This window comes from Octopus sinensis, linkage group LG17 (assembly GCF_006345805.1).
Source record: "Octopus sinensis linkage group LG17, ASM634580v1, whole genome shotgun sequence".
Taxonomy (NCBI): Eukaryota; Metazoa; Mollusca; class Cephalopoda; order Octopoda; family Octopodidae; genus Octopus; species Octopus sinensis.
In genome coordinates, this window is record NC_043013.1 from 910,096 (window position 1) to 933,586 (window position 23,491).

General features: G+C 40.0%; 1 protein-coding gene across 3 annotated transcripts in view; it reads left to right on the forward strand.

Moving 5' to 3' along the window:
• Window positions 1-11,389, forward strand: part of LOC115220707 (extended synaptotagmin-2) — an 84,756-nt gene extending 73,367 nt beyond the window's left edge. For all 3 annotated transcript variants that reach the window (XM_029790856.2, XM_029790858.2, XM_029790857.2), the window contains 4 exons: window positions 271-369; window positions 1,699-1,833; window positions 2,218-2,373; window positions 7,117-11,389. In XM_029790856.2, the coding sequence (XP_029646716.1) occupies window positions 271-369; window positions 1,699-1,833; window positions 2,218-2,373; window positions 7,117-7,174 (448 nt within the window). In that variant the 3' untranslated portion in view covers window positions 7,175-11,389. The remainder of the gene's footprint in view (window positions 1-270; window positions 370-1,698; window positions 1,834-2,217; window positions 2,374-7,116) is intronic.
• Window positions 11,390-23,491: the final 12,102 nt, after the last annotated feature.

Below are 23,491 nucleotides of genomic sequence, written 5' to 3' on the forward strand. Positions count from 1 at the left end.
TCAATGATTATCGACACAATGACCCTCGCAAGACACAGCAAGAATTACATCCTTACACTGTTGAAGTTAAAAATATTTGGCAATTTAGTGCTACAGCATTTCAGAAATCTCAGTAATTTGATGAATAATAGTATACCAGAAAATGTAACTTGTGTTTCTAAGCTTCAGTTGTGAGCACAATTTATACCAACATCTGCTTTGTAAGTAATAATAACAATTGTGATCATATAAATGTTTAATCTATTATTATTTTATTTATCTATTTATAAGCATTGAAAGTGCTGGACAACATGGACGTGGTCGAATTCAACTGACCCTCCGATATAGCTGCCTCAGACAAAAACTGGTGGTTGTTGTCCACAAATGTGTGTAAGTAAACACTTGTGATTTGTCGTTTGTTTCTTTCTCTTTTGCAATTGTACCATTTTCTCATTACTAATTTGCGGTTAAAGACAAGAGTGTACTTTAGGAAAGTTGTCGCAATCAATCAATTAATAGGTTCAAGTTTAACGAAGCAGAAAATTCTCATTAAAACTTGTACAATTTAAACAACGTTTATTGATCTCCGCTACACGAACTGTTAGGAAAGCCAAGTCGAGAGATACATAGATTATGTGCATCTGTGTCTGTGTACACGAGCTACTGTACACATGTCCAAGTGAATTTGTGTGTGGACATGGACTGTCCCTAAATAATAAGTGCACTTTGTATCAATTCGTTTTTTTTTTATACATACATTTAGGTGAAAGTTAAGTCAAGTAAATATAATTTTATTTGAGTAAGGTTAGTGAGTGCTACACAAGTTTTTAATTTCTATACACAAACATCCATATTGTCATTGTTATCATTTTAGTGTCTTTGATATCTTCTAAACAACAAGAACCAATTGGATGGTAGATATTAAGCACATCACTTGGGTTCTTTTTTTGGTTACTTGTAGTGGAGTGTAACCCGTTGAAAGCATTTGTGCCAGACTGTTAGTCTGATGCTAAACTTATCCCTCTCTTCAGTCTTGAAGGTCATGGAAAGAGAGGTGATATTTATTCCCACTTAAACATGGATGTTTGGTTAGGACAAATGTTACTGTGGTAGGTACCATGAAAGAAACTCTCATGTAGGCTTTTGATGAAGAATGCATGCTTGTTTGTTTATATTGATAGCAGGGAGATAACTCCCTATCAACTCCAGCACTGAGACCACCAGATCACATGATTTTGACCTTCCTTGGTCTCATCAGTGATGGACGCTTGATTGATAGAAATAGCAGCAACTCGCCTCCCCACCAGCAATATATATATATATATATATATATATGTGTGTGTGTGTGTGTGTGTAGAATGTTGGAATGAATGCTCAACAATACATTGGTAGATAAATAATTTCTTTACTTGTGAATTAAAACTACCATTGGTTTCATGTTAAGTAGAGTAGGAAAGTATCCAAGTATCTTAACAATTTTTCAAGCCTATCACATGGAGAAAGGTGTTCACCTTCATTTAGGAAAACAATATATCTAATGTTCTAACTGAGCATCTACGTTTAAGTGGGAATATTACCTCCCTGTATTAATACTACTTCTTTTGCTAATACATATATATATTATAATTTTTTCTTACATATTTGTATTGTCCTTTGAAATGTGCGTATGTATTGAATCCTATTTTGTATAAATCTAATTTTGATAAAATCTCTTGACAGTAACTTGCTGCCCTGTGATGATGATAACCTTGCAGACCCTTATGTCAGGATGTATCTACTCCCAGACAAGAGTAGCACCAGCAAGAGAAAAACTGAAGTGGTTAAAAACAGTCTGAATCCCATCTATGATTTAACGTAAGTGTTGTAGACTTATTTCTCTGTCATAATAAATGAATATTTAATTATGAGGCTCTGTGGCATATACATGTATGTGTAGTGTATGCATATGTATATATATGTGGGGGTGTGTGTGCATATGTACATGTGTGTGGGTGCATATGTACGTGTATGTGCATATGTACATGCATATGTGCGCATGTATATATATGCGTGTATGTCTATATATATATAAATGCATATATGTGTGTGTGTGTCTATATGTATGTGTATGTCTGTGTGTGTGTGTGTGTGTCTATATATGTGTGTGTGTGTGTATAATAATGGTGACGGTGGTAGTGGTAATGTTGATCATCTCTGTGTATTGTTGTATACTGATGATGTATTTGCTTCAATTTCCAGCTTTGAATTTGCTGTAGCCCCTGGTGAACTAGCTACCCGCACACTGGACATAGCAGTCAAGCATAACAAATCCATGTTCTCTAGTGATCGCCAGATCATTGGTGTGGCCTTCATACAGCTCCACAATATTGAAGATTCAAAAGCTGTGACTGACTTGTGAGTAACTTTTAACTTGTCTGCTTATATATTTTATAATTAATGTGAGAATTATTTGGCCATGATATGTCAGTCTATATAAATTAAAAGTAATTTAATTTTCTGTAAATAAATTTATTCTTCTGAAGCTAACTTTAACTCTAATATTCATATATTTGTAGTAAAAAATAGAAAAGGGTTTTAGTTTTCATAAAATAACAGACAGGCGTAGCTGTGTGGTAAGAAGCTTGCTTCCCAACCACATGGTTCTGGGTTCAGTCCTACTGCGTGGCACCTTGGGCAAATGTCTTCTACTCTTAGCTTTGGGCTGACCAAATCCTTGTGAGTAGATTTGGTGGAAGGAAAGTGAAAGAAGCCCACCATATATTATATATCATCATCATCATCATTGTCGTCATAATTTAACGTCTGCTTTCCATGCTGGCATGGGTTGGACGGTTTGGCTGAAGACTGGTGAGCCAGAAGGTTGCACCAAGCCCAATCTGATCTGGCAAAGTTTCTAGAGCTGGATGCCCTTCCTAACACCAACCACTCTGAGAGTGTAGTGGGTGCTTTTACATGCCACCAGCACGAGGGTGGCATGCTGGTGAGTTTACGTCCCCGTAACTTAGCAGTTTGGCAAACAAGACTGATAGAATAAGTGTTAGGCTTACAAAGAATATGTCCTGGGGTCAATTTGCTCAACTGAATGTGGTGTTCCAGCATGGCCGCTGTCAAATGACTGAAACAAATAAAAGAATAATATATATATATAGCATGTCAAAAACACCATTTGGGCATGGTCGATGCCAGTGCTGGGTGATTGGTCCTGTGCCGGTAGCATGTAAAAAGCACCATTTGAGTGTGGTTGTTGTCAGTGCTGCTTGACTGGCTCCCATAAAAAGCACCCACTACACTCTTAGAGTGGTTAGCATTAGGAAGGGCGTCCAGCTGTAGAAAATTTGCCAGATCAGATTGGAGCCTGGTGCAGCCTTCTGGCTTGCCAGCCCTCAGTCAAACCGCCCAACCCATACAGGCATGGAAAGTGGAAGTTAAATGATGATGATGTATGTGTGTATATATATATATATATCTATATGAAATGTGTGTCCCATCATCCAAAGAACATTTGTGGTGATCTTGATGTAGATGCGGCTGCTACAGAAATTCACTAATTATATTGTTTGGATATATTAATATAGTTTCTTTTTGCCTTCCTTAGTCAACAAAGAGGACTGAAAATTATTTAAGGAAACTTCTGTCTTTTGCTTCCAGTTAGATTGAGGTGTGTAGATTTAAATGTCGCATCTCTGCCTTCCTTCCTTTGTCTCCCCACTAGAATGCCTTTTGTAGACATGAAACAATGAATTCACAGATGCTCATGTCTGTTCAGTCTTTTGCTTTATACTAAGATAGTTTGTCAGGCGTTCATTCAGTCCCCTCCTATTTATCATAGTCCTCCAAGCAATAACGGAGGAATTCAAGACAGGATGCCCCTGGGAGCTCCTCTATGCTGATGACCTTGCTCTAATTGCTGAGTCACTATCAGAACTGGAGGAGAAGTTTCAGGTGTGGAAACAAGGATTAGAATCGAAGGGCCTTAGAATCAACCTAGCCAAAACCAAAGTCCTAATAAGTAGGAAGGTGGACCAACCACAAACGACTTCAGGTAGATGGCCCTGCTCGATCTGTAAAAAAGGTGTAGGTAGAAACTCTATAAGGTGCACCAAGTGTAAGCTATGGACACATAAGAGGTGCAGCAATGTCAAAGGAAGGCTAACTAGGAAAATAGTTTTTGTCTGTGGCAGATGCTCAGGAGCAATAAACACTGGAAATGTGCAGAGACCAACTTCTACCACATTCCAGGGAGACAAACTAGAAGTAGTTGATAGCTTCCGCTACCTAGGAGACCAAGTCAGTAGCGGGGGTGGGTGTGCTGAAAGTGTAACTGCTAGAGTAAGAATAGCTTGGGCAAAGTTTAGAGAGCTCTTACCCCTGCTGGTGACAAAAGGCCTCTCGCTCAGAGTAAAAGGCAGACTGTATGATGCATGTGTACGTACAGCCATGCTACATGGTAGTGAAACATGGGCCGTGACTGCTGAGGATATGCGTAAGCTTGCAAGAAATGAAGCCAGTATGCTCCGATGGATGTGTAATGTCAGTGTTCATAATCGTCAGAGTGTAAGTACCTTGAGAGAAAAGTTGAACCTAAGAAGCGTCAATTGTGGTGTGCAAGAGAGACGGCTGCGCTGGTATGGTCATGTGACGAGAATGGCTGTAGATAGTTGTGTGCAAAAGTGCTACACCCTAGCAGTTGAGGGAACCTGTGGAAGAGGTAGACCCAGGAAAACCTGGGACAAGGTGGTGAAGCACGACCTTCGAACTTTAGGTCTCACCAAGGAAATGACTAGAGACCGAGACCTATGGAAGTATGCTGTGCGTGAGAAGACCCGGCAAGAGTAGTCAGGCCATAACCCGTGGCCCCTACCTGGGACGTAGTCAGTCCACCTGTGCATACCTTCCTTCTTGTGACACTTGTGAAGACCTGTTGAGGCAAGTTAAAGTGAAAATCAAAATAAAATAGATGATCATGAATGGAATTTGTATCTTTGTTACCAGTGCCGGTGGCACACAAGAAAACCATCCGAACGTGGGCGTAGCCAGTACCGCATCGACTGGCCTCCGTGCTGTGGGCACATAGCAAACACCATCCGATCGTGGCCGTTCGCCAGCCTCATCTGGCACCTGTGTCGGTGGCACATAAAGACACCATCCGAAGACCCGGCAAGACTAGTCAGGCCATAACCCGTGGCCCCTACCTGGGACGTAGTCAGTCCACCTGTGCATACCTCCCTTCTTGTGACACTTGTGAAGACCTGTTGAGGCAAGTGAAAATCAAAACAAATCAAAATAGATGAATATCAATGGAATTTGTATCTTTGTGGTACCAGTGCCGGTGGCACACAAGAAAACCATCCGAACGTGGCCGTAGCCAGTACTGCATCGACTGGCCTCCGTGCTGTGGGCACGTAACAAACACCATCCGATCATGTCCGTTCGCCAGCCTCATCAGGCACCTGTGTCGGTGGCACATAAAAACACCATCTGAAGACCCGGCAAGACTAGTCAGGCCATAACCCGTGGCCCCTACCTGGGACGTAGTCAGTCCGCCTGTGCATACCTTCCTTCTTGTGACACTTGTGAAGACCTGTTGAGACAAGTGATCAAATCAAATCAAATCAAATCAAAATAGATGAACATCAATGGAATTTGTATCTTTGTGGTACCAGTGCCGGTGGCACACAAGAAAACCATTTGAACGTGGCCGTAGCCAGTACCGCATCGACTGGCCTCCGTGCTGTGGGCACGTAACAAACACCATCCATCTGGCACCTGTGTCGGAGACACATAAAAACATCATCCGAAGACCCGGCAAGACTAGTCAGGCCATAACCCGTGGCCCCTACCTGGGACGTAGTCAGTCCACCTGTGCATACCTTCCTTCCTTCTTGTGACACTTGTGAAGACCTGTTGAGGCAAGTGAAAATCAAATCAAATCAAATCAAAATAGATGAACATCAATGGAATTTGTATCTTTGTGGTACCAGTGCCGGTGGCACACAAGAAAACCATCCGAACGTGGCCGTAGCCAGTACCGCATCGACTGGCCTCCGTGCTGTGGGCACGTAAGAAACACCATCTGATCGTGGCCGTTCGTCAGCCTCGTCTGGCACCTGTGTCGGTGGCACATAAAAACACCATCCGAGCGTGGCCGTTCACCAGCCTCGTCTGGCACCTGTGTCGGTGGCACATAAAATCACCCACTACACTCTCGGAGTGGTTGGCATTAGGAAGGGCATCCAGCTGTAGAAACACTGCCAGATCTGACTGGCCTGGTGCAGCCTTCGGGCTCCCCAGACCCCAGTTGAACCGTCCAACCCATGCTAGCATGGAAAGCAGACGTTAAATGATGATCATGATGATGATGAAGTTCAACAACAATGATGATAATGGCTTTATGTCAAGGGTAGGGAACCAAATTTAAAATTACTTCCTGAGAAAGTCACAAAAAACCCTAATGATAAAAGAAAGAAGAAACCAGCCAAAAGAATCAGGCTAAATTAGTTAAATTATCATCATCATCATCATCATCATCACTTAACATCTGTTTTTCATGCTGGCATGGATTGGATGCTTTGACTGGAGATGACAAGCTGGAGAGATGCTCCAAGCTGATTGTCTATTTTGGCTTGGTTTCTATGGCTGGGTGCACTTCCTAAAGCCTACCATTTCACAGAGTATTTTGGGTGCTTTTTATGTGGCACCAGCATCAGGAGGGTTGCCAAGTAACTTGCAAGACTTAAGATTTGTTAGTTGAGAGAGGATGTGAAACTGGGGGGGGTCAGTCAAGAGATTAAGTGTATGATTGAGAGACAGATTGTCGTCTTACTATAGAGGAGAGCTTTGGTTAAAATTTAAGATTAATAATTTTTCTCAGCACAAATGCATCTCCATAGTTTTTATACACTAACAATTTGCCTATGATTCTAACAGACAAACCATAATACCACATACAGGCATGCTTTCTACTTTATTTTCCAAAATAACAGGCAGGCATAATTCAATTAAAATAATTGAATCTTTATTTTTAATTCTAATGTTGTGCCAGGGTTTTCCTGAATGATTTTATGAAAAGAGTTAAAATAGTTTATAATTTATTTTATCAATATTTAAAATAAATGTTTCGTTTCTTCTCTTTGCCAGTTTTGATCTTCAACCAGAAGACTGTGTTGAGAAAATCTCAATTGATTCAGAAAATTAATATATTTTCAATTTTTTTATTTATATATTTTTTTCTGTGAGTTCAGTTTTATTCAAAATTTATGACAGTTGCAAATATGCTTCTTTTTTTTTTTCATTTCCCAATTATTTTTGCTGCTAACACTAACATATCAATATGTTCCTGCAAGCACTGTTTTCTTATTTCTTTGGCTCCATCAACATAAGCAAAGGAAACATTTCTTATCTTTGCTACTTGAAATTCGTTCAGCTGCTTCAATTTCTAGCGGGTAGAGGGAACAAAATACTTATAACTTAACACTTTTGCATTTGAACATTTCTCAAAGTTTAACAACTGATTCTGTATATAGCCTGTTTCCATAAGTCTTGCTATCTACCAAGTTGGCATTTAGTATCAAATTCTTATAAATACAATATTACAGCTCTATTCATTGATTATTCCATCTTGTTAATATGCTCAGCTGGACTCATTTCACTTTAAATGAGCCTCAAGTAATGACTTACATATAATTGAATTATATGTAAAAAACTGAAAAACATTAATTTTTATGATTTTACTCAGGTCTTTTTGACCAACAATTATTTTAGTCCATCCTTGTACTATTTTATTGCAAAACACATTAACATTGACCGACTGTAAAATCTGGACTTCAAACTCTGAATTATTTTTGGTCCTTTAAATATTATTACTCATGATAAATGTGTAAAATTTGTATTTTTTTAACTTCTTCAAAATAATTCTGTCCATGTAAACTTTTTGTGAAAAACGCAAATTGTAAACTCATTTTGTTATTAATTACTCTTCCATGACAACTACAATTTTGATTTCTGTTATCAAACCCATTTAATATTCTGCTGGTCATAGACTACTGAGCTGCCAGTGTGCTTACAGTCAATACTGGTATCAACTTAAAGCTAATACATATAGTTTATATTGATCAATTACTTGTATGTTGTATCTTCAACAACAACAACAATAATAATGATGATGCTGTTGGTGGTGTCTACGTCTTCCTGCAGTAGTTCAGCCTATGGAAACATTTCATCTCAGTCCCATAGAACTAAGAAAATTCTTCTAAGTTATTTAATGATTTAAATTTATGCTGCAGTCAGTTACATCTTTTACGACACCTGTTTGTCACTGGAAGGACATTTGCCAGCAAGATTTAAGTGACTTTGAGAAGGAAACATTGCAGTGTGGGAGAAAGGTCACCATCAACATTTTTGTTTTTTGCTTCTTTGCTGTCAATAGGCACCTTAATATCTCAGCTGAATACAGCTTTTATGGTATTTCAAAGCCAAGCTCTTATTCTGTTTTATTTTATGAATTCTTATTTTTGTGTTGCTAGACTGTTTTTGCTTAATTACTACTGCACTCTAATTTTTCATAATTGCATCTTTATTATGGGAATATTTATCCGATGGAGGAATGTCAGAAAATATTAAGTCGTTTATAATTTTACCAATATATTAGCATAAACACACAAAGCATTTAATCATTGATGCTATTCACTGTGTTTTATTTTTCTATACATATATTTTGTTTCTTTCCATTAGTTTAGTCTAATATACACATATACATACATACATACATACATACATACATACATATATATATATATACACACCTATACAACACAATGTAATTATTATTATTAGTTGTTTCACTGTGAGCACTCTAATTTTGCTTGTGCCTTAATCCACAGCTGACATGTGATTTGCATAAAACCACAAAATACACCATTTGCTTCTTCTCTACAAACTGCTTTAAAATTGTGAAATATTTACATTCATTTGCTACACTTATCCATAGAGTTTACAACAAGTAGTGCTAAATGATTTTATTTTTTTATGATAGCAAGTCTCCGTTCGTAAATATACAAATATATAAATCAAAACAAAATGAAATTTTTAATTCATGTTACATTTTTGTTCTGCTTAATTATTTTTCTATTTCATTGTTTTCTTCAAACCATGTGAGTTGTGTTGCTTTTGTTTTAAAACTATTGTTTCTGAAACTATTTTGAAGAACTTTATTGAACATTTTGGATGGTTGTAATCTCACAACACTAACTTATACTAAAATAATTAAACATTTATCACTTGCTTTTTTTTCCCCCCTAAAACAGCTAAGTGATAATTAATTTTAAAATGGCAATTAATACTGAATTCTTTATAGATAGTAATTATTATATACAGAGTTATGAATTTAAAAAAATATAATTTTGTAACTTTTGTGATTTTTCTTTTTCGGTATGGAATACTTTTTTATATTAAGAACTCAATACTCAAAAGATTATTCCCTTTTTTTTTTTTATGGTAACTTTGCTGAACTTTTATTTTGTTGTATTCATTCTTGAATCTATTGATATAATAAACCTCATCTATTTCAGAATAAATCAGCTAAATAAGTAGGTGGAAAGGGCAAGGTTTCCGTTTTTCTGTTCAAACTCGTCCTTTGTAAGTTTGCATTTGCATCAATTCTTCTTAAGGAAGAATTTAAACATTAGTTGGGAAACTCATTGCAGTAATAATTCCTCAAGTGAGCCACACGGTACCCACTGAGGGAGACTTACGTTTGGTAGTGCTGTAAAATCTTGCATGGAACCATTGGAAAGATAATAATTGTTAAAAAAAGACTAGTTTGAAAACTGAGTTATTTTTAAAAATTAAATTTCTGATATTTCTTAAAAGATCTGAAATGTTTTAGTGACACCCCTCCTCTTTTTGAATGTTTATTATAATATTGGGTATAAGGTATTTGTGTTTTATTGAGTCCAGCATACTCAAGAATTTTTTTTATTAATTTATTAGTCATTTCCTTTTTAAATTTCATCTCTCAACATTGCCTGTAACTTACTTGAAGTAAAAACATAATGGAGGTTAAACCTTGTCTTATTCAGATCTGGTGGGTTTTTTTTATTCTTTACTTGACTGTAAGAACCATTTTCTATTGAAATACTCACACACACACACTTTTATATATAAAGGAATTTAAAAGAAGAACCAGCATTTAAGACAAACCTACACAGTGGAAGACCATCAAATGTGATTATTGGCACAAATCACTCGCAAATAAGCGTTTGATTCATGCACACAAACAAATCACAACCTACTTCATATATATATATATGTACTTCATATATATATGTATATATATATATATATATATATATATATATATATATAACTATATTTCTTTAGAGAGAATTAAATACAGGAAAATGTTTCCATTCTTAAGCTGGAGTTTGGAACAAGAAGTTCTGACACAGAATTATTATGGAAGATTTTAATTGAAATATGAACACTTGAAATGAAGAAGGTTTTGATTTTCATATGACGCTAAGTGAAATCAAGCTGGCTGATTGGCAAAAAGTTAAAGTAATTAAGGCTAAGAATGGTCAGAGTAATGAAAACTTACAGCAATAGTCTGGTAAAGAAGCAGCTGTTCTCCTGACAAACACAATGGTGATTAGCATATTTGTATTCAAATCTGCCAACACATATTAGAAATAAGTATGCAAGTCATTGTTTACTTGTTTCAGTCATTTGACTGTTAAACATTTCAGAATTTTATGAGTCTTTAAGTTTCTTTCACTTTCAAGGAATATATGCATGTGTCAGTGTGTGTGCGTGTGCCGTGTGAAAAGCCCTCTGTATATTCTGTAAAGTGGTTTGCATTAGGAAGGCCATCCAGCCATAGAAACCATTCCAAAACAGTAATGGCTCCTGGTGTAGCCTCCGGCCTTACCAGCTCCTGTCAGACTGTCTTAACCCATGCCAGCTTGGAAAACGGACATTAAATGATGAGGATGATAGTGTGTGTGTATGTATGTATGTATGTGTGTGAGTGTGTATATATATATATATATATGCACACACACACACACACACACACATACATATATATATATATATATATATATATACACATATATATATGTACACACATACACACTGGCATATATATATGAACTAAGGACACAAATACTCAGCATAATATAGCTTTTATGTATATATGATATTTACAATCTGCATTTAAGTTCCTATTTTTTGGTGTTGGGAGTCAAATGTTCAGATTTCTTTAAAGTTATCTTTGTAATTTGTAAAGCCATTTCATCCTTTTGTAACTTATCAACCAGCTATAATTATTAACCAAGGTATGCTGTTGCTATTTTTAGAATTTTTTTTCTTTTTTATATATGTAATCAATAAATTTTAAATTGAAGCAATAAAATATGAGGCTTTCTTTCTGTTTTCCTTTTTTTCGTAATACTTTAAATGTAATGTCTATTAGTTCCTTTATTCCAAATTCCCTAACTTAAAAGGCACCCAGTACGTTCTTTAAAGTGGTTGGCATTAGGAAGGGCATCCAGCCATAGAAACGAAGTCAACTCAGAATGGAACCTGGTGCTGCAGCTCTCCAGCCTTGCCATCTCTGGTCAAACCATGCAACCTTTGCCAGCATAAAAAACAGCCATTAAATGATGATGATGGCTTGGTACTTTGAGATATTTGAAAGACATTAGAGTTGGTGGACACAGCCCAGAAGTTCGTCTTGGGTGTTTTATGGTATATGGTATCATCCCTTTACAGTATACAGCCCAAAGACTAACCTTCAGGTTCAGCTCTTTGGTTTTGCTGACTCATGATGAAGAGCAAGTGTGACTGTCAGAGGAATGCTGTCACCACATCTGGGGCAGTGTTGCTGCTGCTCTGTGCACACACACACACACACTAAACCAACACCTTAATTGGCAACGGGTCACTGAATAACTCACTACAGCCTGCAACTTCCAGACATGTATATATGGCTGTGGTACATTCATATTTACAGTTTGCATGTTCTGTATGACCCCCACCCCCATTTCTTGTCCAGACTATCGGTCTCCAGGAAGCAGTCTAGAGATGTGCAACCCAATGAATATCGTCTGGCAGTCACTTACCATATCTTGAACGTATTGCTTCTTTGGGTATCAACACTTTTGACATCCATCTGGCAGTAGAATCCCAAAATATTATCTGCCATCTTTCAAACAACAGCTTTAGTCAACATTTTGAATTCACTACCTCTACCAATCATCACCATGCTTATATCATCATCATCATCGTTTAACGTCCGTTTTCCATGCTGGCATGGGTTGGATGGTTCGACTGGGCCAATCTGATCTGGCAGTGTTTCTACAGTTGGATGCCATTCCTAATACCAACCACTCTGAGAGTGTAGTGGGTGCTTTTTACATGCCACTGGCACAGGGGCCACAGGAGTTGGCATCAACCACGATTGGATGGTGCTTTTTACGTGCCACCGGCATGGAAGCCAGTCAAAGCAGCACTGGTATCGGCCACTTTTGGATGGTGCTTTTATAATCAGAAGAAAATGCTACGAGTTGTAGTACACCTGAGCACTCTATCCAATTATTAGAGTTCAATTGCAGTGTGTGGCACCTTGGGAAAATGTCCTCAACTATAGCTACAAATTAACTAAAGCCTTGTCAATGGATTTGATAGAAAGAAACTGAAAGAAGGCCATAATGTATACATACATTTTATATATATATATATAAACATAAATAATATCTTTAAATATGATATGTGACAATTGGTTGTCATAATAAAACTCAGAGTTTTGGATACTGGGGCTGAAGTTTGCTCTGGCATCTCATCAGTTATTAAGACAAAAGCGTTTTTGTTTGTCTTAATTAATAACTGATGAGATGCTGGAGCAGACTTCAGCCCCGGTATCCGAAACTCTGAGTTTTATTATGACAACCAACTAATTGCCACATATTACAGATAAATTCCTCTATTTACATAAAATCGAGGTCTCATTCATTCTTTTGTTGTCATATTATTATTATTAATATAAATAATACAGATATTTTCTGAAAATCTTTTTAGTCTAACCACAATATTTCTTTGGGTTTGAGGTATGCATATACACAAAAGTCTGCATGTAATTGGCTTTTTTAAACAGAAATTTACAATACTGGTTAGTTGTGTCAAATACTAAATATATGAGACACTGTGAGGGAGGGATATCAATTTTTACAAGCAGCCATTTTTTGCAACTGATACGATTTAGATATTAAAAATGAAGTAAAATGGACCTTTTGAGGTTTCAGAAATAATTCAAATATTTTAGATTGCATAGTTTGGAGGTTATGACTTAGAGAAAAACATTTAGTCCAAGGTCCATTGTGATTAAACCAAACTCATGTTCAAAATCATTCCAGTTGTGAGCATGCTGTCTCTTTGACTATTGAGAACTACATTAGCCATTTTTTTGTTAAAAAATGTCATTTGAATGAGATGTGCCTGCTTTTTCTAGTTGACTGATGGATGGCACAGAAGTTCCTTTCGTTCACAGATTTGCCGTTTAAATGGTTAGACATTCAATATTTGAGAAGATGACTTGTAATTTACAAATGTTTCTTTGTATATGTTTTTTAATTGTTTTTTTTTCTTTGCTTACTATTTTTCTATTTCAATGGAAGAAGAAGTACAACAATAAAACTTCATCTTAAATTACAACCTTCAATAAATTAGCCAGAAGAGAAAATAGTAACATGTAGGAACAAAAAGAAAGAAAGAAAAGGATAAATTTCCATCATCATCATCATTAGTGTCATCATCATCATCATCATCAATGTCAGCAGCAGCATTGTCGTCATCATCATCATTGTTCCTTCGCTGGGTTTGGTTTCTCAAGTGAGAATGTTATGTCTATGACAGTGATGCAAGGCACTATTTACTTGGTCTTACTAGTTACATAATACAACTAAACTGGTTATAATAAATTCATTAAAACTAGGAATACACTGAATGTCTTGTCAACATATTTTCCCATGCTGTGAAAGAAATTTAAGAAGACTTTCAATTCTTGACCTGTTTTCAAAGAAATAGAGACTTGTTGATACGAAACAAACGCACAAAGGAAATAAATGAAAAACTCCAAATAATCATGTATATATATATATATATACATCATCATCATCATCATTTGAAGTTTGTCTTTCATGCTGGCATGTGTTGGGCTGTTTGACAGGAACTGGCCAGGCAGGAGCCTATACCAGATTTCTGTATCTGATTTTGCATGGGTTTTACAGCTGGATGCCCTTCCTAACACCAACCACTCAGCAAAGAGGACTAAGTGCTTTTTACATGACATAAGCACAGGCAAAGTAAGTTTTGGCGTGGTTTTACAGCTGGATGCCCTTCCAAATGTCAACCACTTTACAGTGTGAACTTTTAACCCACATCATATGACGGGTCACTGAAGAAAAAAGCATCCGTTTTTTCTGGAGGTTATGAGGAAACAAAGTTATAAGGGGGCACACTTGTGTAGATATACCAACAAACTAGTAAACTGATCCCAAGAGAACATTAGCTACATGGATGACTGTGGTCTTGGAGGGCTTATGAAGGCAATGGAAACAGCTCCATATCCCAGGACAAAGCAATATTAAAAAAATTAAATCAATCTATACCTCCACTCCAACCGCCAACAATACAATAATCTCATAGAGTTGAAAGCATAAATATAGAGCAATGAGTCATGTCTTCTACTATCTCAAATTGAAATCTGATAAAGCCAGCTTATATAATCTTCATCTCTCTGGAATCCCTCAACCAACAATTGCAGCGGTTCTCAACAGGTCCCTGTGACCCTTGGAGGTCCATGTAAGATTTCGTTGTTAAATTGTATGTTCAATAAATGGCAGAGTTTCAGATCAGGTGATAATCACAGGTTGGCTTTTCCCCATTTTAACGGGGGAAGGGGGCATCTTTTTATGAAGAAAAATTCTTCAAAATTTATGGTTTTTCTTTCACCTCCCCGGACTGAATTTGACCAGGTTTTTTTCTTTTGCACTTTGCACTTAAAAATCTTAGGAGGAGCCTCTTTTTTTTATATATATATATTTTCAGTTGAAAGAGTGTGTTATTTAAAGGAAATTTGGCTGTTGTTTCAAGCACATTCCACGACCACCGTCCTCGTCACTTTGTCACTGACATGTATTGATGTTTTCCAATATTCTTCTCCCCATAAACGTTTCCATGCCGGACGAAAAGCTTTGCGGTATTTCGTCTGCCGCTACGTTCTGAGTTCAAATTCCGCCGAGGTGGACTTTGCCTTTCATCCTTTCAGGGTCGATAAATTAAGTACCAGTTACGCACTGGAGTCGATGTAATCGACTTAATCCGTTTGTCTGTCCTTGTTTGTCCCCTCTGTGTTTAGCCCCTTGTGGGTAGTAAAGAAATAGGTATTTTGCCCGTCGCTACGTTCTGAGTTCAAATTCCACCGGGGTCGACTTTGTCTTTCATCCTTTCTGTATTGATAAATTAAGTACCAGTTGCGTACTGAGGTCGATCTAATTGACTGGCCCCCCCCTACCCTAAAATTTCGGGCCTTGTGCCTAAAGTAGAAAAGAATACCCCCCCCCCCCTCCAACTTACGTGGGTGTCCTGATCCGAAACTCTGCCGAATAAACTGGTTTAATTTCTCCAAAATGTTTTAATTTGTTTTTTCATAGAATTCCTAATATTTAATTGTAGAAATATAAAAGGATTTTTTTCAACACGGAATGGCTCTGAGGGTCCACCTGAGTAAAGTAGGAATCAGAAGGGTCCACAGGTGGAAAAAAAAAATGGTTGAGAACCATTGATCTATACGTTTCCTGTAGAAAATATCTTGTTCATAGTCACAGTCATAGACTTGTGATGAAAAAATTTGCTTAGCAACCACATGGCGTCGAGTTCGATCTCAATGCATGGCACCTTAAGCGAGTGTCTTCTAAAATAGCCTCACGTTAAGTATGTCGCGTGAGTGGAATTTAATACGGTGGAAACACACACACACACACACCACACACACACACACACACACACACACACACACACCACACACACACACACACCACACCACACACACACACACACACACACACACACACCACACACCACACACCACACACAACACCACACACCACACACACACCACACCACACACCACACACACACACACACACACACACCACACACACACACACACCACACACACCACACACACACACACACACACACACCACACACACACACCACACCACACACACACCACACACACACACACACACACACACACCACACACACACACACACACAAATATGTATGTATTTCTGTTTCTGTGAAATAGTACCTCGAGTTGTCTCCCCTTACGCAGGGTACCGTATTTACTGATGTCTAAGACAAGGTTTTACTTTTTTATTCTTTTCATTTTTAAATGCTGCCAAAACTTGTCGTGCGTCTAATACTGCGATATTAAGGATGAGAGAGCAAGTGCCATACAATAGAGAGTTGGATGAGCATAAGTATGCAAGGCACAATAATTTTTGCTAATAATAAAATATTGAAAAGAAGCCAAATTATCACAGACTGTTGGCACGGACCTACGAAAACTTACTTAGGGTACAACGGCACTTACGTAGAGAGGTCACATTATCTCGTTACATCTCCTTCCTCCAGTATACATAACCCACATCTAATATTTGTTTTATATTATTTAATGACTGTGTTATCCTTTAAGAAGTATTCTTTAATTACCTAATTACCTAACCTTATCTAAATGAAAATTTGTCCTAGAAACATGAAAGGGATGTTAAATTGTCACCCATCAGTCATTTGTAACGATTGGATGACAATAAAACCTTAGCAACGGTGGCTACTCTGGTGGCCGCTCGCCGTTACGCAAAACACCAGGCATTTGCCATATTCTAAACGCCTTACTTCCCTGGGCATGGACACATTGAAACTCCGACGTCTGACAGCTGACTTGGCAGACACCCATAAAATTATTAACCATCTTACAAACAATAACTCTGAGCACCTTTTCAAACTCCACCCGTCTAACACCCGTGGACATGTTTACAAAGTCAGAAAACAGCACAGCTCCCATGACTTTCGGAAAAATTTCTTCACGCTAAGAGTTGCTGAAGCATGGAACAAACTGCCGGCATCAGCTGTTAGTTGTCGGAGCACTGCATCCTTCAAAACTTCCATGCTTCCTGAGATTCGCCAACACTACACCTGATTTTCTCCCCTCCATACACACACACAAGCATGTAGCTGACTCATACACTGTTCGCTTCCCAGACATTTGTACATTACTGCAGATGCTTTATACGCACTTTTGACAAGTTATGGTGCACCTGAGCACTGTATACAATAATTTCATTATTATTCTATTATTATATCACAAGCAGAAATAACAAGTTTTACGTCCTGTATGGCAATTCCTTCAACCAAATTATAAACAATTGTACAGTTGACTCGAAAGAGGATATAATATACGGTACCCCATAACGTAGTTTGTTTGTGACAAATTTATTGTTTCATACTGTATTCCAGTATTCTGTTAAAAATGTGTTTGTATGCCCAAAGTCATACATCCCCCCACCACCACAAAAACCTCTTTAAAATATCTTTCAATAAGTGTATGATGAAACAAACTGAACAGAGGCGCGTCTTATACGCCGGCACATACGATAACGAAGCCATTAGATGAATTAAAATCAGTCCCGGGACTGATCTGATTGGCTTACTCTGTTGAAGGAAGTATCCCGGCATAACAACTGTCCAATGATTGAAATCAATAAATTAAAGAAATCAATAACTTAAAATAATCAAAACACAATACCTGATGACTTTCGATGATGTTACAGCGCAGACAAAACTTCTTCATCAACCAAACAACATGTTTAAGTATGGGTCAGCAATTTCAGGAGAGTGGATAAGATCGATTATATCAACCCCGTCTTCAACTGCAACTTATCTTATCGATCCCGAAAGGATAAATGGCGAAGTTGATCTCAGCGGAATTTGAACTCAGAACGTAAAGACGGACGAAATGCCGCTAAGCATTTCGCCCGACCTGCAAACGATTTTGCCTTAGCATGTTCATACATCAATACATGAATTAATAAAACATATCGTAACTGGTTCCAATCAAAACCATGTTTTATTCTGTCGTCAACATCGTGAGTACAAATCGAACCAAATGTTGTATTTCTCTTGTTCTTCTGATTCCTGCTGTTTCATTTATTATTTATGCACGTTGTCTGATAGAACCAGAATCCATCGATCGTTGATTTTACGTGGAAACAAGTTAAAGCAACAGATTGGAATTGTTTATGGCATTTTCCCAACTGTTTCGTTTATGTACACCACTCGTTATTGTTGTTGGTTAATCTGTGCGGAACTTTGAATAAATTAAAAAAGCATTCCAGTTATAGCAGTTTATATATATATATATATATATATATATATATATATATATATTATATATAGTATAGAGAGAGAGAGAGAGGAGAGAGAGATACATGCACCATACATGTATACATACATACATTCATGCATACATACATACATTCATACATACATACGTACATACATACATACATACATACATACATACATACATACATACATATATGGTATATTTAGGATTACATTATTCTGCGTTTTCTTGTAATTTGTAGTTTGATCTAGATTTCGTTGCTATTTCTAACCAGTGGAGAGGCTTATTACATATGTAACGTGAAAGGATCTATCATCGAAGCACTGGCAGGGTGTCGAGATCCTTTCTAGTCACATACAAAAATTCTTGTAGAAAACAAACAGACGAAACTCAGGTTAAAGGTGAACAGACAACTTGGTTTATTGATTCATGGTTGTACGTTGTCTGATGGGGGAATAGACAGCCTCTGATATACTGCTGGTGTTGGTCGTTGAGGTTGGTTGAAGTTGGTTGAAGTTGGTGTGTGGCTGTCAGAGCCAGGAAAACCGTGACCGATCGCAGTGCTGTCTTGAGCCGAAGAGAGAGATTTGAGGTTCGCGGGCTCGAGAGATGTTTTCCCGCACATGCGCATGGGGAAGACTTCCGGTGGCCACCCGGAAGTAGTCCCATTCTGCGCATGCGCGCCGAACCCTACACTGTAGCATCACTACAGGGCTCCCCTCCGAGTGCGAAGTACGGCAACCAGAATATTGTGGTGGTGCTGCAGAAAACAGAAGGCTTGCCGATCCCCCAGAAGACTTGGTACATACTATTATACAATAAGAAACATTTTAAAGTTAAATGTAAATTGTTTTTGAAAGTTTCTTGGGCCAATGCACTGTTCTGCCCGACTTTGTAACATACGGTGTGCTCGGGCGGGGCACCCGTTGACGGCGAGGGTGGTGTTGTAGGAGCCGGTGAAGGTGTTTGTGCAGGTGAAGGCGTTTGTGCAGGTGAAGGCGTTTGTGCAGGTGAAAGTGTTGTTAAAGGTGCATAGGTGGGTGTGTCAAGGTTGTCATCAAAAGATGAAGACGTCTCAAAAGTGCCTTTTTTAAACGGTCCACGGAAACGGTCTCCGAACGACCATTTATCTCAATCGTGAAAACCTTGGTGTGCGAGAAAGCACACGAAAAGGTCCTTTATAGGGAGAAACAAGTGGGCCCTTCACAGAATCGTCCCGAACAAAACATGCGACCAGGTGTTCATATCCGGTGGAAGATGGGACGGTGGAGATTGCTTTCTGGGAAGCATGGGCGGAAGTTTGAAAAATATTCCCGCAGTCTGGTGACATAGGTCGCCGGATCATGGGGCGGGGAAGTGTCTGGCACCAACATCGTACCGGGCAATGCCAGTGTGGTACCATACAGCAGCTCTGCAGCAGAAAACCCCAGGTCTGCCTTGACAGCAGTCCGACAGCCGAGAAGCACAATGGGCAGAAATTCGATCCAGGACTGTGGGTCCGAAGAGGCACGAAGAGCGGCCTTGAGCTGTCTATGGAACCGCTCAACCAATCCATTAGACGCTGGATGGTAGCTTGTGGTGTGGATATGGTGCATACCCAAATTCGCGACAATTCGCGAAATAGCGAGGCCTCAAACTGTCGTCCACGATCAGTTGTCAATCGGGACGGGACTCCGAAGCGAGAAATCCAGTTTGAAACGAAAGCTCGCGCAACAGTCTCAGCAGAAATGTCTGCTATCGAATGGCTTCTGGCCAGCGGGAGAAACGATCGACACAAGTTAATAGATAAGAGAACCCGCGACTCACAGGCCATGGTCCAACCAGATCGATGTGGACATGGCGAAAACGGGCCTCCGTGGGGGGAAATTGTCCAAGCGGGGCACGAACGTGCCGTTGAATCTTGGATCGTTGACACTTGGAGCAGGTGCGTGTCCAACAAGTAATTGTGCGACGCATATTCGGCCAGAAAAACCGAGCAGTGATTAATTTGAGGGTGGCAGCGATGCCAGGATGTGATAAGGAGTGCAGTGCTTCAAACCTGAGCGTTGATGGGTCTCAGGCACCAGTGGCCTGGGAGATCCAGTTGAAGTGTCACAAAGAATGGTGCCTTCGGCTGACGGAAGCGGAAGGTAGGAAAACTGGCAACAGGAGAACTTGGGAGAAGTTAAATCTAACGACGCCAAAGGTGGCTGCTCCTGCGATATGGCAGCTAAGTCGATAGCAGCAGGAGACGAAAGGGCGCAAACTGGAAGGCGAGAGAGAGCGTCAGCAGGAACGTTCTCTTTTCCAGGTATGTGTCGAATGTTGCTAGTAAATTGAGAGATAAAATCCAGGTGCCGAAAAGCACGGGGTGAGAGTTTGTCCGTTTTTGAAAACAGGGCAAACGTAAGGGGCTTGTGATCCGTATAGATCACAAAATCTCGCCCTTCAAGTTGATGCCGGAAATGACGAACCGATAGATAGATCGCTAGGAGCTCACGATCAAAGGTGCTGTATCGTCGTTCACTGGTTGCAGTTGACGGGAAAAGAAGGCTAGAGGTCGAACATGGTCATCCACTGTGTGTTGTAACACAGCGCCAATCGCAGTGTCCGATGCGTCCACAGTCAAAGAGAGAAAAGCACCAGGAACTGGATGTGCAAGCAAAGAAACAGAAGCCAGCTCCTTCTTAATGGACTCAAAGGCTGTCACTGCCTCAACAGAGAGGGTGACTTGACTGTCCTTTCTAGGAGAGTCCTTTAACAGCCTGGTGAGAGGTAGCAGCTTATCTGCACAACCGGGAATGAAGCGTCGGTAGAAATTGACCATCCCTAGATAATGCCTGAGCTGGCGCAAGGAAGTGGGGGGTGCGATGCGTTGAATGGCATCGACTTTTGACGAGAGGGGCTGATTCCAGTCGAATCAATATGATGCCCTAGAAAATCTAGGGAAGAGCGTCCGAAAACACACTTGTCGGGGTTTATGCGTATGCTATACGCGCGAAGACGCTGGAAGAGTTGAGAAAGGTGCCGGAGATGATTTTCTCGTGTGTCGCTCGCAATGAGTATGTCATCGACATAGGCAAACACAAAATCAAGACCGCGGACAACCTCATCAATGAAACGCTGGAAAGTGCTAGTAGCATTCCGCAAACCGAAACTCATGTACAAAAACTCAAAACACCCAAACGGGGTAGTGATTGCAGTTTTTGGAACGTCGGCTGGGTTGACCGGTATTTGGTGGTAAGCGCGTATCAGATCGACCTTCGAAAAAATGGTACAACCATGGAGATTTGCTGTAAAGTCCCGGAGATTTCTAATCGGATAGCGATCGGCTATTGTGACGGCATTGAGGCGTCGATAGTCTCCAACCGGGCGAAAATCAGACTCGCCCTTTCGCGCCAAATGAAGGGGAGATGCCCATGGGCTGGTGGAGGGGCGTATAATGCCAAGTTGAAGCATGTGCTCAAACTCGGCTCTGGCCGTTTTAAGTCGGTCTGGCGCTAGGCGCCGGGGGCGTGAGAATACAGGTGGCCCATTGGTGGTGATGAAATGGAGGGTCGAGTGGGTAGGATTTTCCGGTTTAAAGGCAATGTCCACTAGCTCCGGAAATGAAACCAAAAGAGAGTGAAATGGGTCTCCAGAGGTGGCAACAAAGAATGTCGGGCTAAGGACCGCAGTGGTGGAACTCCCAGTCGGTGTAGAGAGCGACGTCGTGCTATCAAGAAGCCTCCGACGCCTGACATCCACCAATAGGTTAAACCTATTCAGGAAATCAGCGCCGAGAATAGGATGTGGGATGTCAGCGATGACGAAAACCCATCGAAAGTCTCGGCGAAGGTTGAGGTTGAGGCGCAGCGAAATCTGACCGTAAGTGGTTATGGGAGACGAGTCAATAGCATGCAAGACAATCGAAGAGCGCTTCGGCTTGTCTGCAGCCAGACGAAGGGGCCAGATGCTGCAACAGGAACCGGTGTCTACCATGAAGAATGTCTTCGACACCAGATCTTTTACATAGAATGCACGATGTTTGGGAAACGAGATGGAAGAAGGTGACGTGCTCACCTCCTCCGGATTTAGTTTTCCGAGGGCTTGAAAGTGCACGGCTGGGTACACCGATCTGCCCTTTTGGTAGAGCGACTACGACTGCGTTGTCGGCGCTCGATCGCACGGATAGATCGTCGATTCGCCGCGTGAGCGCATCAATCCGCTCGGCTAGTGAAATTTGCGCAGGGCCCCCTATACATGCACAGAGGCCTCGCGATGGAGATGGATTCGGAAATTCCAGTATTCCATCGGCCATCGTGGCAATCTGATATTGCTCTCCCCCGAACGTGTGTTGCGGCGGAGGATTTCTGCTTTCACAGACGCGTATGTGGCATCCGGGTGGGGACTTATTATTAGATCCCTGATCGATGCGGCGAGTCGGGGATGTAAGCCGGAATATAGCAGGTGCAACTGCTGCTGTGGAGAAATGGCATGTGCAACAAAATACCACTCCACTTGGGCAAACCACAGGCCCATCCCCCCCCCGTAAATGAAGGCAAACCTGAAGCCATGCCTTTGTCGGAAGGAATCTGTGAGAAGGGGGGTAACGTGAAAGGATCTATCCTGTTCTTTTTTCAACTAGGGGTCACCAATTGTAACGTGAAAGGATCTATCATCGAAGCACTGGCAGGGTGTCGAGATCCTTTCTAGTCACATACAAAAATTCTTGTAGAAAACAACAGACGAAACTCAGGTTAAAGGTGAACAGACAACTTGGTTTATTGATTCATGGTTGTACGTTGTCTGATGGGGGAATAGACAGCCTCTGATTACTGCTGGTGTTGGTCGTTGAGGTTGGTTGAAGTTGGTTGAAGTTGGTGTGTGGCTGTCAGAGCCAGGAAAACCGTGACCGATCGCAGTGCTGTCTTGAGCCGAAGAGAGAGATTTGAGGTTCGCGGGCTCGAGAGATGTTTTCCCGCACATGCGCATGGGGAAGACTTCCGGTGCCACCCGAAGTAGTCCCATTCTGCGCATGCGCGCCGAACCCTACACTGTAGCATCACTACACATATATACCGGTG